This window comes from Manacus candei, unplaced genomic scaffold (assembly GCF_025592945.1).
Source record: "Manacus candei isolate 608988 ecotype Guabito, Panama unplaced genomic scaffold, ASM2559294v1 h1tg000008l, whole genome shotgun sequence".
In the NCBI taxonomy this organism is placed as follows: domain Eukaryota; kingdom Metazoa; phylum Chordata; class Aves; order Passeriformes; family Pipridae; genus Manacus; species Manacus candei.
In genome coordinates this window covers 26,715,384-26,740,917 of record NW_026138056.1, presented here as the reverse complement: position 1 = coordinate 26,740,917, position 25,534 = coordinate 26,715,384, and the positions used below count along the sequence as shown (strand labels likewise).

The following is a 25,534-nucleotide window of genomic DNA, read 5'->3' as shown; positions in this document are numbered from 1 at the left end:
AGAACTCTTATCTGGTATGATTTACCTAAGAAAATTAACTAAGCACAGTTATTTTCTGTTAATAAAATATATACATAAAAGAGAAACCTGTTATCTTTTTATCTGCTGGAGCTTCCTTGTATTGCAGTTACAGTTTGCTGTTAACAACAGAAAAATGAAGTCAGCTATAGCTTTTTGGCTCTCTTTCAAATCCAAAAAATAAAAAATTTATGATGCTGTTCTGGGATAAGTCCTAAACATACATTCTTGGACTTATTTTAAAAGAATTCTTTATTCCAAAAATAACTCCATATTCCATAATTTTTGATTCAGTATGTGCTGCCCATATTAAAAGCTTAAACAGTTTTTAAAAGTTCAAGTTCTGCATATATCCTTTGTTTCAGAAAGGTATTGTGCAGCTTTCATTGTCTCTGTAACAAATAGGTTGATCAAAACAAAACTTGTCAAGGCAAAGTCGTAAAATGTGATTCATGGCATAATGACTTTAAAATCAAATTCAGATCCAACATAAGTAGATGCACAACTACATTTTTTGTAACAATGACTCACATCAGATCTGAATCTGGCTCTCTATTAGAAACTGAAATCTGGATACCTCCATTACTGCAACATTGGCCAATTTTGTTTCCTCCGTAACTTCTATTGGATTCTACCTCTGTGTTTTAGAGTTGTCGATAATTCAGCACAATGGAAGTGTGCAGAATTCTTAAGGCGCAAGATTTGGACAAAAAGCGTCTGGTACAGACTCCCTGTGAGATCTTTGTCTCTGGAACTCTTTCTATTCAAAGACCTAAAAATTCAAACAATAGGTCTTTCTATTTTTACTGCCTCTGGCTCTGGGGTGCAATCCAGACCTCTAGTTTGAATTTTTCTCGTTTGGTGTCTACGCTTGTGACAAGGTGTTTGAGTAGAGTTACACAGTTCAAAACACATGCTTTTACAATACCTTTCTGAACAGTGGTCCAACTTAAATATCTGTATGAGGAAGCTGGCTTCATCATGTATTTAACAAAGACAGATATTCTTCCCTCCATTGATTTCAGTTAAATAGTTGAAGTGAGATATAACGAATATGTCCTGTGAAATAGCAACCCAAAAGCCTCTCTCCATCCACAGAAAAGCCACAGAGAGCTAGACCAGAAGAAATAGTGATGAAGCTTCTCTGGACAGTTTCTTCTCTGATTTATTGATACAGAATTCCTTCCCTTTCACCAAACCTGTGTTATGTACCCAAAGACATTCTTATCAAGAGTTCAGCATTTACTAACTGCTGGCTTTAAACATAGCTAGTAGAGGAAACTGTGTGGCAGGCCCTGGTCTCCATCAAGTTTCTGAATGACTGGCAGTCTCGGCCTTCCACATGTTCACACTACTTTTTGTCAAAAAAATGGCCTCTGATTTCTGCAAAGAGAGAAATGTTTTGTGCTGAGAAAAAGGAAACCTGACTCTGCAACCTACTGCATAGGGCACATATTTACAAGGGAGGAGTTTTTGTCTCCACTTCTGAGTTTTACCTATTTCAATACAAAGTGGGGGAGAAGGACTTCAATTTCTGTAAGGTCAATGCCTCAGCCAGTAGGGGAAACAACCAGCGGCGTCCTCTACAGCTTAACTATTTTATGGTGCAACATTTTTAACTTCACATTAAACAAAGCACCATGATTGTAATTTAGAAAGAAAAACAGAAATAAAAAGGCTATTGAAGTGCCACATGAGTGAGTTAGCAGTAGAGTGAGTTAACAGTATTGTAAGAACTCTGGCTTCTGGAATTTCCTGAGTTTTGAGTGCCTGACTTTATGACTTGGTACTGCACCAAAACTAAAAATTTCTTTATAAAGAAAGGAGGGAACAAAACCCAATATATTTTGTTTGGGATTTTTCTTCATGCTTTTGACTTCCTCAGCACATCTTATAAATTGCCTAAGCACAACCTTACACCTCTTTGTCTAACATCAGCTAAAGGGAGAGATAAAGTTAATAAGCAGGCCTCAGCAAATGTGTCATACACATTACTGCAGAGCACAGTGTGCTCCAGCTAGCTAGACCCACAACTTTTCACCTACTTTCCATCTACTGCTATCTCTATTCCTCACAAATTAGGGCACGACAATCTGGTCTCTAAACCTTAGTAGCTCCTTGCTCCCATAAAATTAAGACTTAAGTAAAAATTGCCTTCAAAAATGACACGTAAAAGTGGATGTATGGCTTTGCAAATCTAGACAAGGAATTTATACTTGCCGTATTTACCTTCCCACTCACTCTTGCTCTTCTTGTGTGTTTAGACACAAGCTTTTCACAGTAACAGTTCTGTGCACATTTCTGATCAAGGCTACTTCTAAATTGGTCCAGGTGTCATAATCTCATCAAACTCAAGCCCTATCAGCTGTCTACCTGACTCTAGCAGCTTTCTGGACTTTCAAAATACTGAGAGGAAATGCATACAAGCCTCAAGTACTGTTGTTTATTCCTCTGCTTAACAAGAAGCGAATCCAATGCAGACTGCTACATTGCAAGGAAAAAAAAAGAAAGCTTTTTTTTTTTTAGTTTATGGCCACACAAACACTGGTAGGGTTACACCATCTGGTCTCATCACGGATAATGTCAGTGTGAACACAGATTATGTGCTTCTCATGCACCTTACAGAAAGGACCTTCAGCTGCTGCAGCTCAACGAGTCAGGGACACAATCAGAAGGGAACTGGCATTGTATTTTTTTTTTTATGGATTAATTAAGAGCACAAAACTGCTTGCCCTCCTTAATTACTTTTATATTTTTATTTTTTTACTTTATTAATGGCTTCCGTTGAACCTCATGCATATACAGCTCAGATAAACAAAGATAAAACATCATTTCAACTGCTGTTTCCATATACATGCAAGGCAAGCTGCATGTAAACCATTAAGCTGGTTTAAAAGGTGTTCGGAGGCTTCTCTCCTTGAATAGCATCAGACTCCTCACAGCAGTACTGTGTGATCCTTGAATGTGCTTTGTTTTACTGACACAGAAGACATAAGCCAGTCTAGAAAGTGGTCTTAGAATCTATGTTTATTGTGCAGGTCCCACATAAAGATATGAAATATACCTGATGCATGATATGAGAGCAAATAGGAAATGAAAACCAGAAGACTGCTTGTGTATCCAACTGAAAGAGTATACAGAGCTACCAGAGCAAACAAAATAAGCCAGCCTGAAAAGAAACTTTACAAGCACAAAAGCTATCCTGCACAAAGAGCCAAATACAGCATATGTGCTTCTAAATCTCATCCTATTTTGAGGAATTTAATCATGGATAAGCCTTTTGCTGCCACCTGTACAGAAACCAGTGTTGTATGGAGTACTTCAGGGCAGTGAAAATAAGTGGCATATGAAACATTTGAACTAACAGACATGAATCAAACCAGGAATCCCAACTTTTCTGCTGTGAAAGTTTTACTCGTTCATTCCTGCAGATGACACCTTTAATTGCTGTTCGGTAACATTCATTTTCAGGTGAAATATTATTTCAACTTTAGCCTCTTATTTACCCCCAGAGTACAAGCTACACAAGCGTAAGTGACAGGTATCAGAGAACCAACCTGTGGTAGACCAGAGCAGTTCTTTCAAGAGCTCTTGAGAGACTGCTAGTCTGATGGGGGTGCTCACATCCCTCTTATGCTGAGATCACAAACTTTTTGTTTGTAAAAACTAGTGCTTTCCTGCCTCAGAGGCGGCGGAGCAGAGCCCTGGAGGACCACTGACATCTGGTGGTCACTTCACTCCTTCCAACAGCACCTGCACCTCCCGGCAGGAAACAAGCACGAGCTGAAGTGCAGAAATCACTCAGGTTTGGGGAGAAGTAAAACGGCTTCCTCAGTAATTAGCCTGTATCACAGCGCACAGGTCTGCTAGTGTGAACTAAGCCAGCAACATAAGTGTTCTTATCTGCAATTAACACATTATAAAAATAAAAAGAGGAAAAGGAAAAAATAAAATATAAATTAATTCTAAAGAAAGCTAAGTCATACATACTTAATTTTACTGTGACTTGATCAAATTACATTTTCTAGGCGGCCTGACACAAATACATGTCAGGGAAGCATTAAGTTACAGGTCTTACGCTGTGTTTATTAATTTAGTGGAATTTGATGGTTACAAGTAAAGCAGATGAACTGCAATATGCAAACAACAAACTCAGTTAAAAGTGCCAGCAAATTAATAGTATTGTTGGATTAAACTCTCTCTAGAGATAATAAAGCTTTTCTAAATAGACCACATTTAATTCAACAAGTTCTTGAGAACAATTGGGTTGTGAAATAAAATTATATAAAACCACCTTTTTGACAAATAAAAATGCACATTTTTTCCTAGGTAAGATGTTACTTCTTACTGAAAGGGAGTAATGAGATTCAGGTCTACTTTTTCTAGACAAACTAGTACAATATTAAATAATAAGCAGAAGTATTCAACAATTTTATCCATATTGATACGTGTTTAATGGTGAGACTGTCCAGACAGAAATTGCCTCAGTTCTCTCCAGCAAACTTCAGAGGATCTTCCTGACAATTAAAAGTAATTGTGCAGAGAGACAAGAGCCACCAGCACTGGATCTAAAATGTACTTAGGCCTGTTAGCACTGGTTGATGATAGGTAAACACCAAAAGCTATGCTTTGTTTGTTGCAGCTATATACAACTTGTAAACAAAATTCTAAAGCTTTCAGACATTCATCCAGAACACAAAAATCTTACTAAATTGTCATGAAAATTTTCAGCCCTTCCCAACTGCTTTTTTTGTCATGGTTCAAAGTCTATTTTCAGGTAAATGTAAATTTCTCATTGAAACAGGAGCTCAGTTCAAAACTAATAAAATTCACAGCATCTGCTGAGCAGTGGGAAGTAATCAAAATGTTTTTCTACACCTTTCCTACATGCTACAAGAGTGCAGTTTTACAAAAAAATCCGCAGTAAAAATCATCTGTTTTCAATCTGACCTATATTTTTCATTTACCACCAACATGACACCTCTCCATAAGTAAAGAGATTGCTAAATTACAGCTTCACCTTCAATCTAGGCTACCTACCAGACTGATAGTGAACTATTTCAAATTACTTTTACAAAATGCATTGTTGTGCATACATTTTCCAGCCGGCTGTGGCACACTGGGGGTAAACATTTCATAGAGGCACATGCAAATGTTAATGTAGACAAGAAGTGTGCAAAAAATACCCAGTGCTCAGAGTGAAAAAGGAACACTCATACGGAGGCAATTATATCAAGCCACCCCAATGAAAGCAGCAAGCGTGCACCAAGATAGTTTGATTTGATTCTGCCAGAGTTTGCAGCTAAGCCCAAAAGGCTTTTGAAAGACAAGTGTCGGGTTTTTCACTCTCACCTGTATTTCAGCAAAAGTCCAGTACCTGTTGCCCAGTGATGCCCCTGGAGAATTTCACTCGTGTGGCTCACAACTCACTGATGTTCTTACCTGTCTTAAGTCTTTTCTTGTACTGCTGCATGAACATACAGTGACAAAAGTGGCTTCACTTTTGAACACATCATAAAGGTCCAATGGCAAATCAATAAACATTAATCAGTACAGAGAAACTAGCCCCTGTACACAACAGGCACAGAGCTGATGGTCCACTTAAATTCTACTCTGAGCATTTAAAGAGCTATTTTAACAATGCTGGTTTCTGCACAATAACGCATTTCACCTACAGTGAAAAGCTAGCACATTGCTGCATATCTATTAAATTAAAGCATTATAATTAGGTCAGCTACTGGGTAAAGGAGACGATAACCACTTCAACAAAGCACTGTCACAGTTATAGGTCCTTGGCTGAAAAGAAAGTCTCTTCTTTCCTTTGTTGTCCCCTCAACATACATTTCTGAAAAATATCTCAGCATTACCAACCCAATTATACAACTGCAGGAGATGATTAGAGTGTGAAAATGTTCTAATTCACAGGCATAATCTTTCATCTATATTTATATTTTATCGGGGGTATTTTCCTGGGGTGGAGAGATGCCTTCCACTCACCACCAGGGCCAGACAGGTCTAAAAATAATTTTGCCTGGTTCTAATCGGTAACATCATGTTGGCAAACCTCTTCCGAAGACACAGGAAAGCAAGATAACCCATTCCCGCCAGGAGGCTGACCAGCAGGGTGGTGCCAAGAACCCTCGGAGCCCTTTTCTTGGCCACACGGAACGCCGTTGGCAGAACAGCTGAGATTAATATATTGTTGACGTGTCCCAAAACTTTGTAAAATGCTTTTCTCTTCACAACACGCTCATAATAGGCTTCCAAGTTGGGCCGCTTTCCATTTCCCCAGTTTCTCCTTGCTAATCCCAGAAACTTCAGCCGATGTAATGTGACGGCAAGTGATACGTCTGCCAGACTGAAGAAATCACCACAGAGCCAAGGCTGATTTCCATCTTCTAAGCAGAGATAAAACATAAAGAATTAGGAGCTAATGGAATACAAGCACACATGGAAGCTTCCATGCACTAATATTTAGTTTAGTGTTATTTCAAATTCCGTCTAATAAACACCACCAACACTTCAGCTAAGATATGACTTTAATTGATGAACATTTTAGTAATCCCTGTCCATTGTTTGCACAATATTGTAGTCTTAGGCTCAGCAGCCGGGACTACATTTGTTAAGGAAAAAAAGAGTGACATTCCAGGTTCATAAATTAAAGCTCACAGTAAACAGTTATTTTCCTCAATACATTTCTCAAATCTGGATTAAATTAAACAGGACTGGAAAGGAGGAAGGCAGTTTAAATTTTAGTGAAAAGCTACCACTTGTCTGAAGAATTTATCATCTTGCCTATGTCACTCAGCTCTATGGCATTCACTCAAGAACTAAGTCCAGCTAAATTGCTGTAGGCTTTCAAGTCAAAACCAAACAGATCAGACGACTGATCTGCACCAAACACACCAGTTCAGTGAGAAGACAGAGCTTGTCTACCTCTCCTTCTTTTGTGACCATGGGGTTTTTACGATGAGATGTTTAAGAAGTGACAGATATTCACACTGCCCACCACTAGTCATGAGCACAGATAGAGACCCCAGCTTCCCTCTACAGTTGAAGGAAAGAGATGAATCTTCCTGGGATGGCTCAGAGCAGTGTCAGTGATCTGAACCACCACCACCACCACGTGAAAGGGCTGACCTGTATTGACTACACTGAGAGCTTTTGAAACCCAGGATATGAAAACTAATAGTTACCATAGCTGTCAGCATGAGTATTCTGCTCTAGCCTAGTTCTCAAATAGGACTATGCTGTTCCCTTCTCATTTGTATCCTTTCGCAGTTCTTCCCACACAACAGGCATGCAAAAATGCTGGCACAAACATTCAGCAGCACCTCTCTGGAAACAGAAAAATTTAGCCATCTCCTTTCCAACACATTTGCCACTAGAGGAAAGCAACAGTTTGGCACATGGCTGGTACCAGTCCATTTTGACCAGTCAAACAGGTCTGGAAGAAAGGCCTCTCTAGAGAACAAGGGTATCCTAGGTTGATGAAAGCATACCTGGGGATTCATCTAGTGCATTAAGTAAGTAAGAAGATGGAAAGGAAGACCAAAGAAGCTATCCTTCATGAAAGATACCTGCAGTGGCAGCAGCAGTAATTCAATGAGAGATTTGAGTAGTAGCAAGAGAAGCAGAAGCTACAAGTTTGACCAGGACCTGGAGAAGCACTGATCACAAAGCTCAAAAGTGGGAATACCTCAGACAAAATTCCAAGAGGCAGGCAACAGGCCCATGTTTTACAAAATTCTGTGATCCTGGCAGTTTTCATAAGGTCATCAAAATTGTAGCAGTTGAGTCCTTGGAAAGGCTACTTAGCAGAGAAAGCAAGGGGCTGTTGGCAATGGTGACAGATGTAGTTTGCTGAACAAAATCCTTTATGAGTAAAAATATTTTCTGTGACTCTTCCACTGTTGAGTCAGTAGAAAATTTAACCTAGATTTTCAATCACTGGTTCAAACTTATGGTTGTGATAGTAACCGGTAATTATTACAACAGCTCTTTACAGGACTAAATGCAAAAAGTTATTGATTTGAGCAGATGTAGTTGATATTGACTGATGCTTCATGCAGTTCCCAGTGAAGTCAGAGGAAGGACTCCTATTAGTACCACTGGGAGTTGAACCAGGCTCTGAATAAGCAGAAGACTAATCCCATTCAAACAGAATTTAGGATGATGACAAGGATGATGCCTGTGGGCAAAGAAGGTCATCAGGGTAGAAGTCCTGGTAGGAATGTTACAGACCTGCTAGCCATGATGAAATGGTAGAAGAGGCATTCTGCAGGAGGCTGGCAGAAGTCTCTCAATTTCCAACCCCTGTACACATAGGGGACTTCAGCTTGCCAGATGTCTGCTGGAAATACAGCAGAGAGAAGGCAGTCCAGGAGGTGCTCGGGGTGTGTGGAAGAGAACTTGCTCTCAACTGGTAGGTGAGCCTTCCAGGGGTGGTGCCCTGCTAGACCTGTTGTTTGTGAACAGAGAAGGACTCATGGGTGATGTGGTCAGTGGCTGTCTTGGGCACGGCGACCACAAAATGACAAGAGTTTTCAGTCTTGAGTGAAGTAAGGAGAGGTGCCAGCAGAACTGCCATCTTGGACTTCTGGCGGGCAGACTTTGGCCTATTTAGGAGATTAACTGACAGAGTCCTTTGCAAGTCAGTCCTGAAGGGCAAAGCAGCCCAGGAAGGATGGACATGCTTTAAGGAGGAAATCTTAAGGGTACAGGAACAGGCTGTCCCCCTATGCTGGCAGGGAAAAAGACTGGCTTAGTTAAACAAGGAACTTGGGCTGGAACTCAGGGTAACAAAGATCATGTATCACCTCTGCAAGGAGGGAGGAAACTACAAGGATGTTGTGAGGTTATGCACAAGAAAATTATAAGGAAAGCCAAACTAGAACTTTATTTGGATGCTGCAGTTAAAGACAACAAAAGCAGTTTCTGTAAATACATCGGCAGCAAAAGGAGGGCTAAGGAGAGTCTCCATCCTTTGCTCAATGCAGGGGAAAACAGTGTCAGGGGATGAGGAAAAGGCTGAGGTACTTAATGCCTTCTTTGCCTCAGCCTTTAATACAAAACAAGTTGTTCCCAGAACTGGAAGTTAGTGATGGGGAGCTAAGTGAAGCCCCTAAATCCAGCAGCAAATGGTTAGTGACCTGTTATGCCAGTTAGACACCCATGAGTCTATGGGCCCAGATGGGATGTGCCCAAGAGTAAGAAGGGAGCTGGCAAAAGTTTGTCAAACCACTTTCAACCTTTTACCAGCAGTTCTGGTTAACCAGAGAAGTCCCAGTTGACTGGAAATTAGTGACCCTTCATCTACAAGAAGGGTCAGAAGGAGGATCCAGGAAACTACAGACCTATCATCCTGTCCTTGGTACTAGGGAAGGTCATGGAGCAGATCATCCTGAGTGCCATTACATGGCATTTGCAGGACAACCAAGGGAACAGGCCCAGCCAGCATGGGTTTACAAAAGGCAAGTCCTTTTGTAAGGTTTGACTAACCTGATCTCCTTCTATGACAATGTGAAGCACACAGTGGATGAGGAAAAGGTTGTGGTTGTAGTCTACCTAGAAGTCAGTAAAGCCTTTGACACTCCCACAGTATTCTCCTGGAGAAACTGTCTGCTCATGGCTTGGATGGGTGCACTCTTCATTGAGTGAAAACTGGTTGGATGTCCAGGCTCAGAGAATGGAGGTGAATGGAGTTATATCCAGATAGCATCTGCTCACAAGTGGTGTTCTCCAGGGCTCAGTATTGGGGCTGGTCCTGTTTAACATCTTCATCAATGACCTGGATGAGGGGATCCAGTGCACCTTGAGTCAGTTTGCAGACGACACCAAGTTAGGCAGCAGTGTTCGTCTGCTGGAGGGTAGGAAGGCTCTACAGAGGGATCAGGACAAGCTGAATTGATGGGCTGAGGACAACTGCATGATATTCAACAAGCCCACTTGGGTCACAACAACCTCATGCAATGCTTCAGGCTTGGGGCAGAGTGGCATGAGAGCTGCTCAGCAGAAATGGCCTTGGGGTTCCTGGCTGATCATGAGCCAGCAGCGTGCCTAGGTGGCCAAGAAGGCCACCTGTATCTTGGCCTGTATCCAGAACAGGACTAGTGAAGCCATTGTCCTGTTGCACTTGGCACTTGTGAGGCTGCATCTTGAGTACTGTGTTCAGTTCTGGGCCTCTCACTACAAGAACGACATTGAGGTGCTAGAGTAAGTCCAGAGAAGGGCAATGAAGCTGGTGAAGGCTCCGGAGCACAATTCTTATGAGGAGCAACTGAGGGAGCTGTGGTTGTTTAGTCTGGAGGAGACTGAAAGGAGTGAGTTGGAGGTCGGTCTCTTCTGCCACGTCTCAAGTAAAAGGAGGAGAGGAAATGGTCTTAAGTTGCACCACAGGAGGTTCAGATTAGATATTAGAAACATTTTTTCACTGAGGGAGTGGTCAGGCATTGGAATAAGTTGCCCAGGACAGTGGTGGAGTTATTGTCTGTGGAAGTGTTCACGTAGCGTCAGGATGTGGCACTTGAGGATATGGTTTAGGAGTGATTATGGCAGTGCTACATTCACAGTTGGACTAGACGATCTTGAAGGTCTCTCTCAACCTTGATGATTCTGTGATTCTGTGAAAACTTGACTTTCATTTGGGTGGATGGCAGGTAAACAGGACTGCTTTCCAAGAGGGTAAGGGAAGGGGCTTGCCTAACAATTAAAGCAATTATCCAGATTGCTCATTCTGGATGTACCACAAATATCAGCAGAGTATTTACTCAAGATTGTAATAAATCTACATTAAACATTAAGGTTGTGGATCATTATAGTGATACTGAGGCCTACAATTACAACATCAACATTCTCTAGTTAAGTTTTTCTGATTTTTTTGATAGAATATTGAAAAATTGTGCAGCTAATTATACTCTGCTAAGAATGTGATCAAGCACTCTCACGAGACAGTGAGAACTCACTGACAGCAACAGTAAAGTAAGCTAGTATTTAAAACAGTATTGATCCCTTTTGTGATGTTAGATCAGTATATACTAAAAGTAACAAATCAGACACATTAAAAGCAGTTCTATAATGGTGCTGACAGGTTCACTCAGTCTCCTGAAACACAAGCATCAACAGGATTTAGCAACAATAATAGTTTACCTGGTGTTTCCTCATTTCGACGCTGCAATTCAGTCTCGACCTGATCCAAAACTTTTTCCAGTTCATCCAGAATTTTCTTTAGATATTTTATATTATCATGATCCAGCAGCTTAGACTAAATATATACACAAGTTAGTGTTTTAATCATCATACAGAGTTTGTATTTTTATCAGAGAATCTTTTACTTAAGATACTACAGCGTTTATTCATAAAATGCGATTATTTTCTCCACACAGTCAGCTGGATACCATTTGGATACTGGTGACAATTCAGATAACAGAAGAAAAACATTAGAAATGCTACATATCAAGGTTTGCCTCACCCTGCAGGGTGCTCAACAACCCAACATCAGCACTGATGTGTACTTACCTTTGAAGTCAGTAGGACCAGTCCAGTACTTCAGCACACACTTGAAGTGTGTAGCTGATCTGGGGGGCAGACTGCTTCATGCCTTGAAGGGCTAAACCACTGCATGACACTACTGGTAATGACAGGTGAAACAAATGTTTACATTGTGACAAAAAAATCTAACACTAACAAGCTCATAATAAAGTGTGGGAATACAAAGAGCTTCCTTACTTTAAGGCGCTTCTGTTTCGCAATATAGGCATCTTGAAGGTCTGGATTTTCTTCTGCAAGTTTCCTCAATTCTGATTCTGTGTTACTTATTTGGCCTGATTGGAAAACAAAACAAAACAAAACAAAAACAAAGAAACAAAAAAAAACAAACACAAAAAATACCACAAAAAACCCAAACCAAACAGAAAAAAGGAATGACAAATATTAGATATCCAAACATACTCACAATGCAATCCACAGGGACTGATCAATAGCCTGTGTACAAATATCATACTAAATGGGAAGTGGTACTTCAATACAGCATCAGCTCCAAGTCAGGACTTAAAAACATCATATTTTGGAAAACTTAACTGCTGCTTAAATTGATCCCACCACACCTTTAGCTCATGAATTTGCAATGTCCTCTATAGGTGCAAAAATGAGGAAATCTCGTTAATACTTTTCTCTTATTCAGAAAAAAGCATTTTGCCGCCAAAATATGTGCTAAATCCATAAAATTCTACTACAAATACATTAGGTCTCTGATGCTTTTGTACCTCAGTTCCTAACACACCTGTCATGCTGTGAAAGTGCAGCCAGGCCCGCACTGAGATTTATTGAAGGTCACTCCAGGTTGCATGCATAATTTCAAAGAAAAAGCCTAAATACCACTGAATATGGTGTTTTCAGTTAGCTAAAATATTATACCAAAGTATGTGATCCCTTTTGGAAATGTTCATTAAGGACTATGTGAATGTTCTAGAAAAACATTCATTACATGACTTAAAGAAGGAATGATGTGAAAAGTTTAAGATAATTTTACTGGTTTCTGCTACATGTGTATAGCCTTTTCTCTCCTTAAAATGGGACTTTGTTGGAAAATGCCATACTTACAGACCTAGATTACCAAAAGATAGTGAATAATAAGTCTTCTTCTAAAAATAAGTTTTTCTAGTAATAAACTGAGAACAAAAGAATAATTATAGAGCATGAATCACCTCTCACCGGTACTTGATAATTAAGTTTAGTTCCAATTAAGTCTTATAAATCAAACTGATAAAAATTCTTTCTAGAGAATAATGAACTCACTGTTTTATATATTCACTTCAACCTGATATGGCTGTGAGAGCCATCTTTCAGTATAGTATATGAAGAAATTGAAGGATGTAATCACACAACTAAGATCTTACATATGCGATTAATTATTTGCTTGGATTTGGTACGCATAAACATAATACAGAACTGGCTCATGGCTTATTACATCTAGCAGTCTGAAAAAGATTAGCTTTTCAAAACTGAAAACTAAACCATCAAGGAAAAGTTTGAACGTGCAAAGGAATTGTTCGGGAACATTCACAAGCTATAAAAAAATGCTTCAAATCAAAAAAGTAGGCTATGCTTTAAGTACAAAAAGGTAAGAAAACATCCCAATTTAGATGAGTGATAATTTTAGCTCTACCACTATGAACGTGTGCAAACTGACAACAATTTACACCAGCTAGAAGCTAGAGGGTAAGAATATATACAGTGAGAAATGCAGAAGACAATGTCATAAAGTGAACTACAATAAAAGCACTGACTATTAACATGTAAAACTAAAAAAAATATCAACAATGTCTATGAGTAAAGCACAATTGCTCAATAAACAGTTAGCATTCATATTTGGGGGAAAAAAAAACACTAAACCAGACAGTACACTGATGTAGGAGAATAATAAATTTCTTGGACAAATGGGAATGGATTTAAGCTGAAGGAGGGCAAATTTAGATTAGATATTAAGAAAAAATTCTTTACTGTGAAGGGGGTGAAGCACTGGAACAGGTTGCCCAGAGAACTTTGCATGTTCCATCCCTGGAAGTCTCCAAGGCCAGGCTGGATAGGCCTTGGAGCAGCCTGCTCTAGTGGACAGTGTCCCTGCCCATGGCAGCGGAGTTGTAACTAGATGATCTTTAAGGTCTCCCTTCCAACCCAGGCCATTCTATGATTCTGTGTTACTTCAGCTAAGTAATTCATGCAACTATATGGAAATTAACTGCCTGCCTTTACTTCTGACAACACAAAAGTGTGGCTAAGTTCTAATAAGAGAACTGACTTGCCAAAAATTTTAATGGGGAGGATAACACAATTTGTTGGAAATAGAATTTCTCAAACTAACACAGTATCACCTTTTATGATATCATGAATTTAGTAACAGTATAGTAGTATTGCATTTCAAAGTCTATGCAGTATTTGACTGTGTTCTACGGATGATTCTAAAATATCATACAAAAAATCAACACAATATAAACCACTGACACTCACAAAAAAATCAAAGATCTCAGGATATAACGTAAACAGGGAATCATCACCCAGCCATGTTGTCAGGATTTGATCCTTGTACTAGAACTACTTAGTTCGTTTGTAATACTTAGAAGGAAACATAAAAACAATATTTAGAAGTTTACCATAGCACAAAAATTAACTCCACAGACACCTCAAAAACGACACTTCCTCTTTCCCACTTTCAAATTATAAGAGACTACACAATCAATAAAAAGTATATGGACAAATCATCAATGACTGCAACCAAAATTCATAAGCTGTGCTCAATATCTTCTGCTTAAGGTGCATTTAAGAAGACAAATGTAATGCAAAAGTCTACTGATAGACAGTCAGAGCTATACCAGTACATACTACGAATTCTGCTGGTAGCATAGGCTGGAATCATGGAGTCCACTGTTAACTCCGGGTGCAGGATGCAGCCATGTGTGTAGGCATCCATAGGCAAGGAGTCTAAAAGCTCTCTATAGTGTTGCACCCTTGGATAATACATGCTCCCCTCTTCTGGCATTAATCTTGGTACTTCCTCTGCAATATAAAGTTAAAAATAAAGTTAAGAGAAGAAGAACCATGTAATTGACCAAAGTTCCTTCAGTGATGTTCAACTGGCACAGATGACACAGCCACAGTTAAGAAAGCTTCACTTGCTCCCCACCGTAACTCAATAGTGTTATTGCAGCTCAGAGAAATGTATATACACATACTTCATTCTCAAATGTTTTAATAATTCTAATTCCTATGCAGTAACCCACATAAACACATATTTAAGAGGTGTTCAAATCAGAAAACCGGATTCACATCTGTTATGTTCTTCTAGGAATGGGCAACCATGACACACAACCCTATAGTGCTCTAACAGCAGGGCACAGCTGAGGTTCCAGGAAATTGTTAAGGTTGAAACATTACTATTGTTGTAATGCTTGCAAAAATTACAGTATAGGAATCCTACTCAAAGCATGGTTAGAAATATTCCGCACACCACTGAGTTTTACCCTGCCCTCGATCTACCTCCTTTTTTGATTAAAGCCAGCATTAAATACAAATTATGTTCTCTCAACAATCAAGTTTTCTTCAGGCCTTAGAAATCGCAGCACTAAATCCCTGAAATACAAAATGCTGCCATCTTCACACCTATAAAAAATACAGCTTCCAAAATTGAAGTAGTTTGTGTTTTTTTGGCAATACAGACAAAAAGAAATTCAAAAACCTGCATGTGATCACTTCTGAGGTTTCTCTTCCTACTCTTTTACCTTTTCACTCCATTTTGGCTCCAAAAATAATTTGCTTATTTTACTTTCACTTTTCCACCCAAGATTATTCTGGAATTAAGCATGTTTCTTCTTATTTTACAGAGAATCTGGACCTGCCTGACAACCATAGTCATGTAGCCTTGTTCAACACTTTATTTTTCATGGCAGTGTCATCTCAGGGTTAGCACAGCACAGTGCTGCTGCCATTCCTGCCTTTCCATCCTTCCTGAAAGGTTAAGGATGACAGTGGTAGGTTTTACTTGAAAGGGTTGAGAAACTGCTGGAAGGCCTTCAGTTCATTTTAAAGGAACGTGTTTTCAGCCCCCACTGCCAACTATTAGGAGAGCCCATTTATTTGTGAGACTCTAAGCATTTCTGTCCTGAGTGAACCTCCCCGCAGCGATACAGAGCTGCCCCCAGCATTTGCTGGCACGCTACGGGGCGAGGGGAAGGATCTCACACCGAAATGCCTGCGGGATTACCATCTACAAACGTCGCTTCCAGGTAATCAATAATCTGCGTTGCCTCACAAATGATGTTTTCCCCGTGGATCAGGACAGGTACTTCTCCGGAGGAACTCAAGCGCATGAACCACGGCTCGTTGTGCTCGCTCAGCGGCAGGTTTACATCGTGCTCCTCGCACTTCAGCGCCTTCTCGGCTATTGCCAGCCGCACCTGCAAGGGCACCACGGCTCACCCCGGGGCCAGCAGCCCCCGCACGGCCGAACCCGGCTCGCCTCGGCCGCAGCCACGGGCGCTCCCTCCCTCCATCCCCCCTACCCGGCTCCCCCGCGGGCGGGCGGGGGCTCCCGGCACGGCGGGAGGGGCGATCCGGGGCCCGCAGGCCGCCGCCCCGCGCCCCCGCCGCCCCCCTCACCTTCTGCGAGGAGAAGGACTGCGTCCAGTGGTACAGCACCAGCGGCGCCATGATAGGGCCGGCTGGGCTCGGCTCGGCTCGGCTCGGCTCGGCTGGGCTCGGCTGGGCTCGGCTCGGCTCGGCCCGACCCGCGGCGCCGGGCGGGGCGGAGGCTGCGCGGGCAGGAGGGGCGGCCGGGCCCGCCCCGCGCCGATCCGCTCCTGGAAATCAACAGAAGGGAATGCCCTGGGGATGCGAAGGACACCCCCTCTTCCCCCGCCGCACTGCTCGGAGAACGACCCTTCCTAAGGGGAAACCGCCCGCAAAGCCGTCTACAGCATCCCCTAGGGAAGCGCAGGAAGATGGATGCGCGAGTGGAAAAGGTCACATGGGAGGATTTTCCCTTTTGTATTTATTTGTTTCTTTTCTTGAACGAGTGCTTCCACTATGAATTTCAGGGACATTGGTATCATGCGCTTGGGGAAGAAAAAAAATACTACCGGAAGACATACTGAATGGGACCCTGTGGGCATAGATCCTCTACTGGATAAGTCATAGCAAGAAGGAACACTAAACTAAACACTTAAGATTGAGAATAACGTCTTTTGCTTCCTGACGTGTTCTTTTAATCTCAAGAGAGAAGGTTTCTTAATTATTATTTTTTTATAGACAAAATGATAAAATTGAACAGTTTTGCAAGGCTTTTTTCATTTCCCCTGTGTGAAGGTCCTTTCTGAAAAGCATTTGATAACAATAGCTTCCATCATCAGAAAATGCTTCCTTTGTATCTTACACTGGAGATAGTTTAGAAGATGCAGTTGCTGATAGTGTATCCATTAGACGCTATCAGCATCATCAGGGAGATTTTAGCAAACTAGAAAGCATGGTGGGATTACAAACTCCAGAATATTGTTCTCTTCATTCTGACTACTCAATCCCCAGTAAAGGCAACTACTTAAGGCAAGCCTGATAACTCACTCCCACGTGCAATTTCTATGTAACCGATGAACCCCACCAGTAGTATCCCGAAGACATGACTTTAGTATGTTGAGAGAGACATCCCAATAACAAGGACATTTAAGTTTAAGGGAAATTTTTACTAACGTTAAGCAAGTGAAAGGATTTAAGTCACTGAAAGAGACAAGGTAATGGAAAAATCTTATAAATAAAAAAGAGAAGAAACAAAAAGCCAGCTTCCAGCCCTGCGCTGTTCATGTAAGTAGACCCAAGGGCAGCCCGATGCCTTCCCAGAGACTTCTCAGTGCTAGTCACAAACCAAAATAATCTCTTCAGAAGGTCAGGCATGACAAGAGGCTTCTCACAAATACCAGCTGACAGCAGTCAATGCGTTACTGATGGTAAATCCTACATTTTTGGGCATTTAATTTAATTGGAATTCTTCAGAAAGTTGGAGAATGTGCTTAGAATGGATAATAAGAATGCAGTTAATGGAATGAGATAAATACATTATAGCTGGATTTACTTCCCTTTAAGATACATGTCTAAGGTAAGAGTGCTGGAATATGCTCACATACACCAGGGCTTTAACCTGTGACTCACTGACACATGGATATTCTAATGGGTCCCTGCCTAGGTTCCTCACAGCTAGATCTTACAATAACTCAAGGCAAGAAACTGGGATTTATTTATTTATTTATTTATATGCACTAGACACTCTTTCAGGTTTCTGTTTTGCTATTTTTTCTTTAATTTTGCCTTTAAATCAAAATGTCATTTTATCAGTCACCACGTAGACCACTACTCCAATTCTCTTGTTCAGCTAATTAATTTAATATCACACATAGACTTCTGAATTATGTTTGGTTACCTGGTTTAGCTGCCTAGAAAGGCAATGAAAGGTATCTATATTATAGTACAATAAAGAAAAAAGGACCAATGCAAACAATATTTCCTACTTCAGACCTGTTCAGTAACAGAGCAGCTGCAATCATATTCAGATGTTTCTTCTTCCTGCAATCTAGTCATCTGTATTGCAATGAAATACAGAAAGGACACTGACCAATTGGAGCAGGTTCTGAAGAGGGCCACCAAGGCAATAAGGGTAATGGAGTACCTTTCCTACGAAGAAAGGCTAAGAGAATTGGGATTGTTCAGCCTGGAAAAGAGAAAGCTTAGGGGTGACCTAATTGCAGCCTTCAGTACCTGAAGGGAACCTACAAGAAGGAAGGAGAGGAACTTTTCACAAGAGCGTGTAAGACATTTTACAATAGCCTGTAAGACTTTTTACAAGAGCTAGACAAGGGGGAATGGATTCAAACTGAGAGTAGGTTTAGATTAGATATTACGAAAAAATTCCTTACTTTGAGGGTAGTCAGGCACTGGAACAGGCTGCCCAGAGAAGCTGTGGATGCCCCATCCCTGCAGGTGTTCAAGGACAGGCTGGATGGAGCTCTGAGCAACCTGGTCTAGTAGTGATGTCCCTGCTCACGTTAGTGGGGCTGGAACAAGATGATCTTTAAGGTCACTTCCAACCCAGGCTATTCTGTGATTCAGTGATAAATACCACCCGTATGCCCATGTTAATAGTCCTGGCTTGCTGTCAACAGCTCAGCTGAAGGAGGGAGCGCCTGCCGCCGGGCTCCCCCCAGCCAGGCAGGCAGCTGTTCTCAAGCCTGACCACATGAGGCCTCCCTTTTCCAAATATACGATGCAAAGAACCTTCTCATTCCAGAGATTATGAAGAAGAAAAGGGGCCGATTCCTTTTCGTTCAGGACAAGCACCCAGCCATCCCCCTATGTTTGTTCCCAAGCCCTTCTACCTCCTCATACCTGAAGAAAAGCAAGCAGAAGGGCCAACCTATGAAAAAGCTCACTGCACCCTGGACAACCTTGTTCCACATGCATTTACACAAAGCTTTACACAACTGAAATTAAAGTCTCCATAAAGGCACCTTTAATGTGTATGTGTCATGAATACAAAAGCAGCACACAGCTGCAAATCTGACTGGCATCTTGCACCTGCAAGCAGCCCCCTAGCCCTGCCTGATAAAACATTTTTCCAATCACACGGATGTTCTTGCCCTATTTCTCTACATGGCCTCTCTGGGGTTTCTACATGATTACAAAAATATATATATATACACAACCCTCTACAAGTGTCTTTTTAATTCACAAATTTTTACATCATGAAAAAAAATAACATTTACAGCTAATACTAATAACTAAACAGTACAAAAATCAACTTGATAAACAGTTGTATAAATTGGGTCAAACATCTGGAAATCAGTATTCTGGTAATCATTTTCCTTCTTTACTTCACCCTGCACTCCATGATATTGACAAGAAACATCTAGGCCAGATGTGTCATTAAAGTGATTGATGCAAGTAAAAAATTACTATTTATTTCTAAACAGATTTCGTTGTGCGTATTGAGAACCAAGTTTGATTAGATTACAGGGGCAAAAAAATCTTTTTGCTTTTTTCTATGCAGCCAGAACCATTATAGCTAAAAATTAACTGGATTCTGTTTATGCATCATTAACAGATGCATTGGTTCAGTTCCAAGTGCAGAACTGACCTAATTGACAGTGATGCAGGAGTTAATACTGGTTAGGAAAGTAAGATAGGTTCTGTTCTGGACCTTCTGTCATCAATAGTTATTGACTAAATTCCAGTGGCAGATGCTGCATTACTGTTGATGACATGAGTCAAAAGAACTTAGCATTGAATTCAGATACACAGCTGAGACTTAATATTGACAGAAGAACTGTCTTTAATGTGACTGATGAATTAGATATGCAACTACTTAGAAACAGTAAGAGCGAAGATACATCTTGATAGTCCCAGCTGAGACTGTCTGTGCCCTAATTTAACTGCATATAAAACCATGGAGGGATGGCAATTCTAGATAACTGATGCATATTCTCGAGAAATATAATTAATGAGCTACCATTTTACATCCAACAAAATCAACTTATAATAGAATTTATTTAGTCATTTTCAAAGTTACATAATGTATCATACTAGGTTTTATTCTGGGATTTCATCCCAAAATTCTTTCATGTTTTCTCTAAATACTATAGTCCAACCTGTTCCATGCAGGAGTTTCATATATAAACACTGCTTAATAATTAATTTTTCTACATAAAATTCTTAGAAGTTTTATAGTAAGTCTATTTCAAAATAGTTATTAGAGATTACAATATAACAAAAATATTCACTGTTCTAATGCTATATAAACTTTCATAGTTTTGATGACTGGAATGAATTTTCCTGAAATATAAGGCTTTTAAATCAAACACAGAAAGATACTTAATGTATTTACATAAGGTGAAAAATGTGTGATTTCTTAGCTGTCAACCTTAAAATCTATATATTTACATTAAAGCTTTATCCAATCTATCACTCCTCAAGCTTTTATAGAAACAACATCTTCATTATAAAATCTAACATATCAGCCTAATTCAAAAGAACTAAATCATGTTTTTATAAACTTATCCATGTCTGCTGTCTCTGTGCACAGGTGTAATATGCTGGCTCACGAACTCAGACCATTGCTGAGCTTTTAGGAACAATTCTGTATCATCATCTGTATCATCACTTCACATGCTTCATCTTCCCACGCATTAACTTAGATGAGCAACCCACATGACTGAAAATTCTATTAAAAGGTTCTCCTGTGCTCTGTACCTCTGTGCATAGCATCCAAGTGTTGATTTTTTTATACTGGTTTTAATCTAAGAGTGATGACATTTTGTTTGCACAGGACTGTCTGGCACACTGGGTTTTGGCTGCCCATTAGAATTCACATATTACCACAACACAAAAAATGAATGTTAAAAATAGTACCTTCCATTGCCTGTGGCCACAACCAGCGTGTACAACTTCGAGCTAGTAAAAAAGATTAGACAGATGCTGAAACAAAGTCCACCAAAGTTAGAGGGGTGATTTGTAGTGACTTCAGTGGGTCCTCTCTCAGTTCTTAAGCAGGTTCAAATTCTACATCACACTGCAAAATACAAATATCCAGTAACTGGGATGACAACCAAACACAGAAAGACTTAAGGAAATTTAAGGGGTTAAGTACAATTTTGTAAATGTCCTCTGAAGTCTCATGCAGTATTTTCTCTGACTGGAAAACAATTTTAAAAGATCCTTCCTGAAAAATTATAGAAATCAGATTCTTTCCATCCCTAAAACAAACCCAAAGTTTAATAATTTTCAAAAATTTCTAAAAATCTTTGAAAACTTTAAGTTAATTTGCAAGTAAGTTTAAACTAAACATTTAATCTTGTTCCAGCCAACTTTAAAGCATAATCATGCACTTCCAAACATTTTCATTGACAAGCAAAAAAAATAGCTGCCACTAAGGAAGCATTAATCACTAAGACAACACAGAAATATAGTTCTCATTTAAATAAGGAAATTGTTATTTCTTCAGCCTTAATTCTTGATATTTGCTCATTACCTTTCTGCAAGCTGGACTAAATAACCAAACACGAACAGGCAAAATATTTCAATTAGCTTCCCTGAAATCTCACTTCATGAGATAGTCAGAAAAATAAAAGTGCTTTGAAAAGCTTAGGTCAGCCCCTGTCCCAGAGCACCCTGTGCCAGCACAGCAGCAGGGATGAAGGTTGTTCTATCCTGGCCTATCTGCAGGCTCCACACCACCCCAGAAAAATCATGGGGACTGTCTTGGTAACCCGGCTCACATAGTCTCAGGGAGGGATGGGGGCCTTAAGTGTGAGTAGAATATTTTCTCCTGCTAACATCTTTTTCCCCAATCTAAATCACGTAATTTATGCATGAGTATTGCATTGTCTTTTCAAAGAATAGTACAGCAGAAACAAAAAGGATATATTTGATGTATCAGTTTATTGTATTTACTGAATTTTGAAAAACTGAAGAAATTTTCAATAAGTTCCACTTCTCACAACATCTGTATAAGCCAACTGGAATTTTCATTCCTCATATTTCCCAGTGGAGGGCCCTCCATATGCATGACTTCCTGTACCAGCTCTCATTTCGACGCTTCACAAAGGGAGACTCAGTGTTTCTGTTACACATCCTCTCCTGACAGACATCAGGATACTATTTTATTAGGTCTTCAGACAGATTTAAACAACTTCTCCTGCTTTTCTTCAAATTAACAAAATTGTGTTTGATTGATAATTGTTCTTTGAGTTTTCCAGCCTCTTGGCATGCATTGATGAAAAAGCCCAAAAGAATTGGACTGTTAGTTGACAACAATTCATAACTCCCTAATTTGAGTTCTGACCCAAAGAGACTCCACTTTAAATTACTACTTTATTCTCTACTCTTCTTTTTCAACCATGGTATAGGTGTTTAAGAGTAAATCACTATTTATGGTTTAGGTGTCCTGAATACCAAGAATGGTCAAACTCCCTTGTTTTGGAGAAAAAAGTATGTTGTGGCACCCAGGTATTTCAAATGAAGTTAACTCCAACACAAGTAATGAAAATTTAAGAAACTGAGATTCTTTGACTTGATTGTTACAAACTATCTGTGCCACTTAAAACCTTAAATTTTCAATGCTTGAAATAACAGTAGAATGTAAAACAGCTGCGCAAATTCATTATCAAATATCATGCAAACACAACATTCACCTAACTCCCCCTGTAAGCAAGACCTTCATTTGTGAAAGTATAAATAGGACAAGATACAGTTTTGGGCAGCAATAGATCTGGGCACCGAATTGCTGTCTATGTTCTTTTGGCACTGACTGAAACATGCTGGCATGATTTTTTCTCAACTGCATAACGTCACTCACAAATAGAGAACAAATTCCAGAGCTACTGCTCTGAAAGCATACTTCTCTCTTCACATTTAAAGAAATGTCAATGAGATTTTCTAAAGAAAAAGAGGCAGTATATTAGTGCCAGCTGAAGGCAGTAATACTTGCTATTTGACATTTACTGAGTTATCTGAGAAAAAAAAAAGCACTATACAGAGAAAGGGATGAATTTAAATCCCATGTGTGTAACTGATACAAATGAAAGTATGAAGTTGTCTCCATGCCCTGTGCAAGTGCAAGGGAGAAGTGAGGGCAGCAGGCGATGGTATGTGTCTGAAATAACAAACCCTTTCCACTAACACCCTGGCTAATGCACCGGTGTGGAGGCAAAGCCAGAGGAGAGAAGCTGCAGAAGCTGAAGTGAGCTTTTCAAATTTTACAGAGACGCGCAAACTGGAGTGGGAGTGGAGGAGGACGCAATGCCTTGGCTTAATTCCTGTAGCGTCCTGTCAAGTCCAGTGGTCAGAACACAAAAGCAGTATTTGACCGGTGTGTTACAGTCCTCAGAGCAAAATAAAAGCATTATAAAAGCTTAGAAGCTATATTAATACAAGTTAATATGAACAGAGCTTAGGGACAAGGAAGTGAGAACATTCTCTTGGCCCAGAGGGGATAATCTATCTTTTCAAGATGAAGAAATTAGCAGGGTTTTTTCTTGGCCTTGAATAATTAAATTTTTCCCTCTTACATGTTAGATAGGCCACTGCCACAGACCTTCAAGGCTATCTTACTTTATTTCAATATACTGCACAAAGTGAGAAATAACTGGAACTGGAAAAAAACTTTTTAAATCTCAGCCTCTCTCTGACTTCACTTTACAATACATTTGTATCTTGGTGCAGTGTTTTAATACTGTGATTAAATTTGTATTCCCCCTAAACTGCATTTTGTTTGAACTCCCTGGCTTGTGATCCTGTTTCCCCTGGTTTTCTTGATGTCAGCTTCTTCACTGCTGGCAGAAGATCCCTCCGAACCGCAGCTGCATTTGTAAATGTTTCATCAAAGGCTCTGAACGTCTGGTAACCAGCAGACCTGGTGGGTGCTACGAATGTGATCTGGGTCTATCTCGGGGAAGAACAGCATGACCATATTTACTGCTGATGCTATTCTGGGGGCTGTATGACGTGCTTCTCCCCTCTGGCTGAGCAACACTTGCCCATTTGTCTTTCAACACTCACTCCAAGCATGACAGGATAAAATAAAACAAAATTTACTGGTAGCAAGCTTACTTGCATATTGAAGACTTCCATTTTAACAACCTGATCACGCAAACACACAGTCTTATTTCAATAACCACATTAAACAATTTGTACTCTAGGTAGATCAGATTCCTAGGTTACATTAAAAGAAAATAAGATAAATAAAAACTACCTCATAAAATAATTCAAATTAGCATGGGGGCACAAGTTTATTTGTCCCCCTAAATGAAATCTTAACTAAGGATGGTGGCAACACAGTAGTTACAGATCTGCACAACACCTCCAAATGTGGACATCATCTGTTGTCTCCCAAAAACTGTGAAAATAGGTGGGAAAATACTGCACTTCTTGAAGCAATCATGCACATAGGATGACCTCTTCCAATATGAGGCAAGTAGTTTACAAACTGAAACTCACTCAGTAGCCAGCAGAATGAGCCAGGCACTTCCAGTGATTGATTAAACCCAACTTAGCACAAGATCTGTGCAAGACTTTGTAAGAAAAAGGAAAAAAAAAAAGAAAAAAAAATGAAAAACCCAACAAAATTTCAGATTAAAATCACATGCACAATTTCACACTTCAAGTGTAATCATTTTGCCAATATTAATATTTTTTTTTAAATCTATGTATATGCCACTGATACTGTATGGCACAGAAAAGATCACTTTTTTCTTCTATTAAGCCTATAAAAATAAATCTTCAGCACTAAAACTGGATACTGAAATTTTGAGTAGGAAAATCCTGATGTAATAAATTTTAAAAAATGGCTAACATTTTTTAAATATTTCATTTGGCTCAATCTTTCAAATATGCAACCAGCTGTTAAAGATTAAATCTGATTAAAAGTTTTATGAGACAAATAAACTGCAGTCTCAAACATACAAAACCAAAACCATATCCCTTTATATATGAAAACAAAACTGCAACCCCCAGCTTCTAACTTCAGTGTGTTGTATCACAGAAACACAGTCCTCCAGCTCTACTAAATTCTTGGTTTTATGGCAGAACCTCATAGAAGCAAAAATAGCAGACAGATAACTGTGTGTGAATTAATAAAATTTTTGCAGTGTTATCATATGAAACAAAGGAATTTCAAAATTAATTTTAGTTCTCAAATCAGCTGAAAAAAACTTTGTACCTAACATAGCCAAATATCATGCAGATTAATGCCACTGACAAATTTTAAAATTAATAACCTAAAACACAAACTAAGGCAATCTCCACAATGGACTTCACAGCACTGTTGATTTTAGGCATACCTACAAGTGAAAGATTTAGTGATAAATACATGCCTAACTAAATACAAATGATTATTCTGTAAGTCAATTATATTTTTTAGGCGTTCAGACATAAGAGAACATCATATAATAGTTTTCCAAATACACCGTATTATTAGGAAGTGTAGTGG

At 39.7% G+C, this 25,534-nt stretch overlaps 1 protein-coding gene across 3 annotated transcripts in view; it reads right to left on the bottom strand.

Moving 5' to 3' along the window:
* Window positions 1-3,020: 3,020 nt before the first annotated feature.
* The window catches only part of GDAP1 (ganglioside induced differentiation associated protein 1), a 32,743-nt gene continuing 10,229 nt past the window's right edge, over window positions 3,021-25,534 (bottom strand). For 2 of the 3 annotated variants that reach the window (XM_051769043.1, XM_051769049.1), the window contains exons 2-6: window positions 15,776-15,968; window positions 14,398-14,571; window positions 11,746-11,840; window positions 11,167-11,281; window positions 3,021-6,416 (exon numbers count right to left, since the gene is read on the bottom strand). In XM_051769043.1, coding sequence (XP_051625003.1) covers window positions 6,034-6,416; window positions 11,167-11,281; window positions 11,746-11,840; window positions 14,398-14,571; window positions 15,776-15,881 — 873 coding nt within the window. In that variant the 5' untranslated portion in view covers window positions 15,882-15,968 and the 3' untranslated portion in view covers window positions 3,021-6,033. Of the gene's footprint in view, window positions 6,417-11,166; window positions 11,282-11,745; window positions 11,841-14,397; window positions 14,572-15,775; window positions 15,969-16,170; window positions 17,354-25,534 lie in introns of those variants that run through there. The other variant, XM_051769037.1, reaches the window with a different exon arrangement.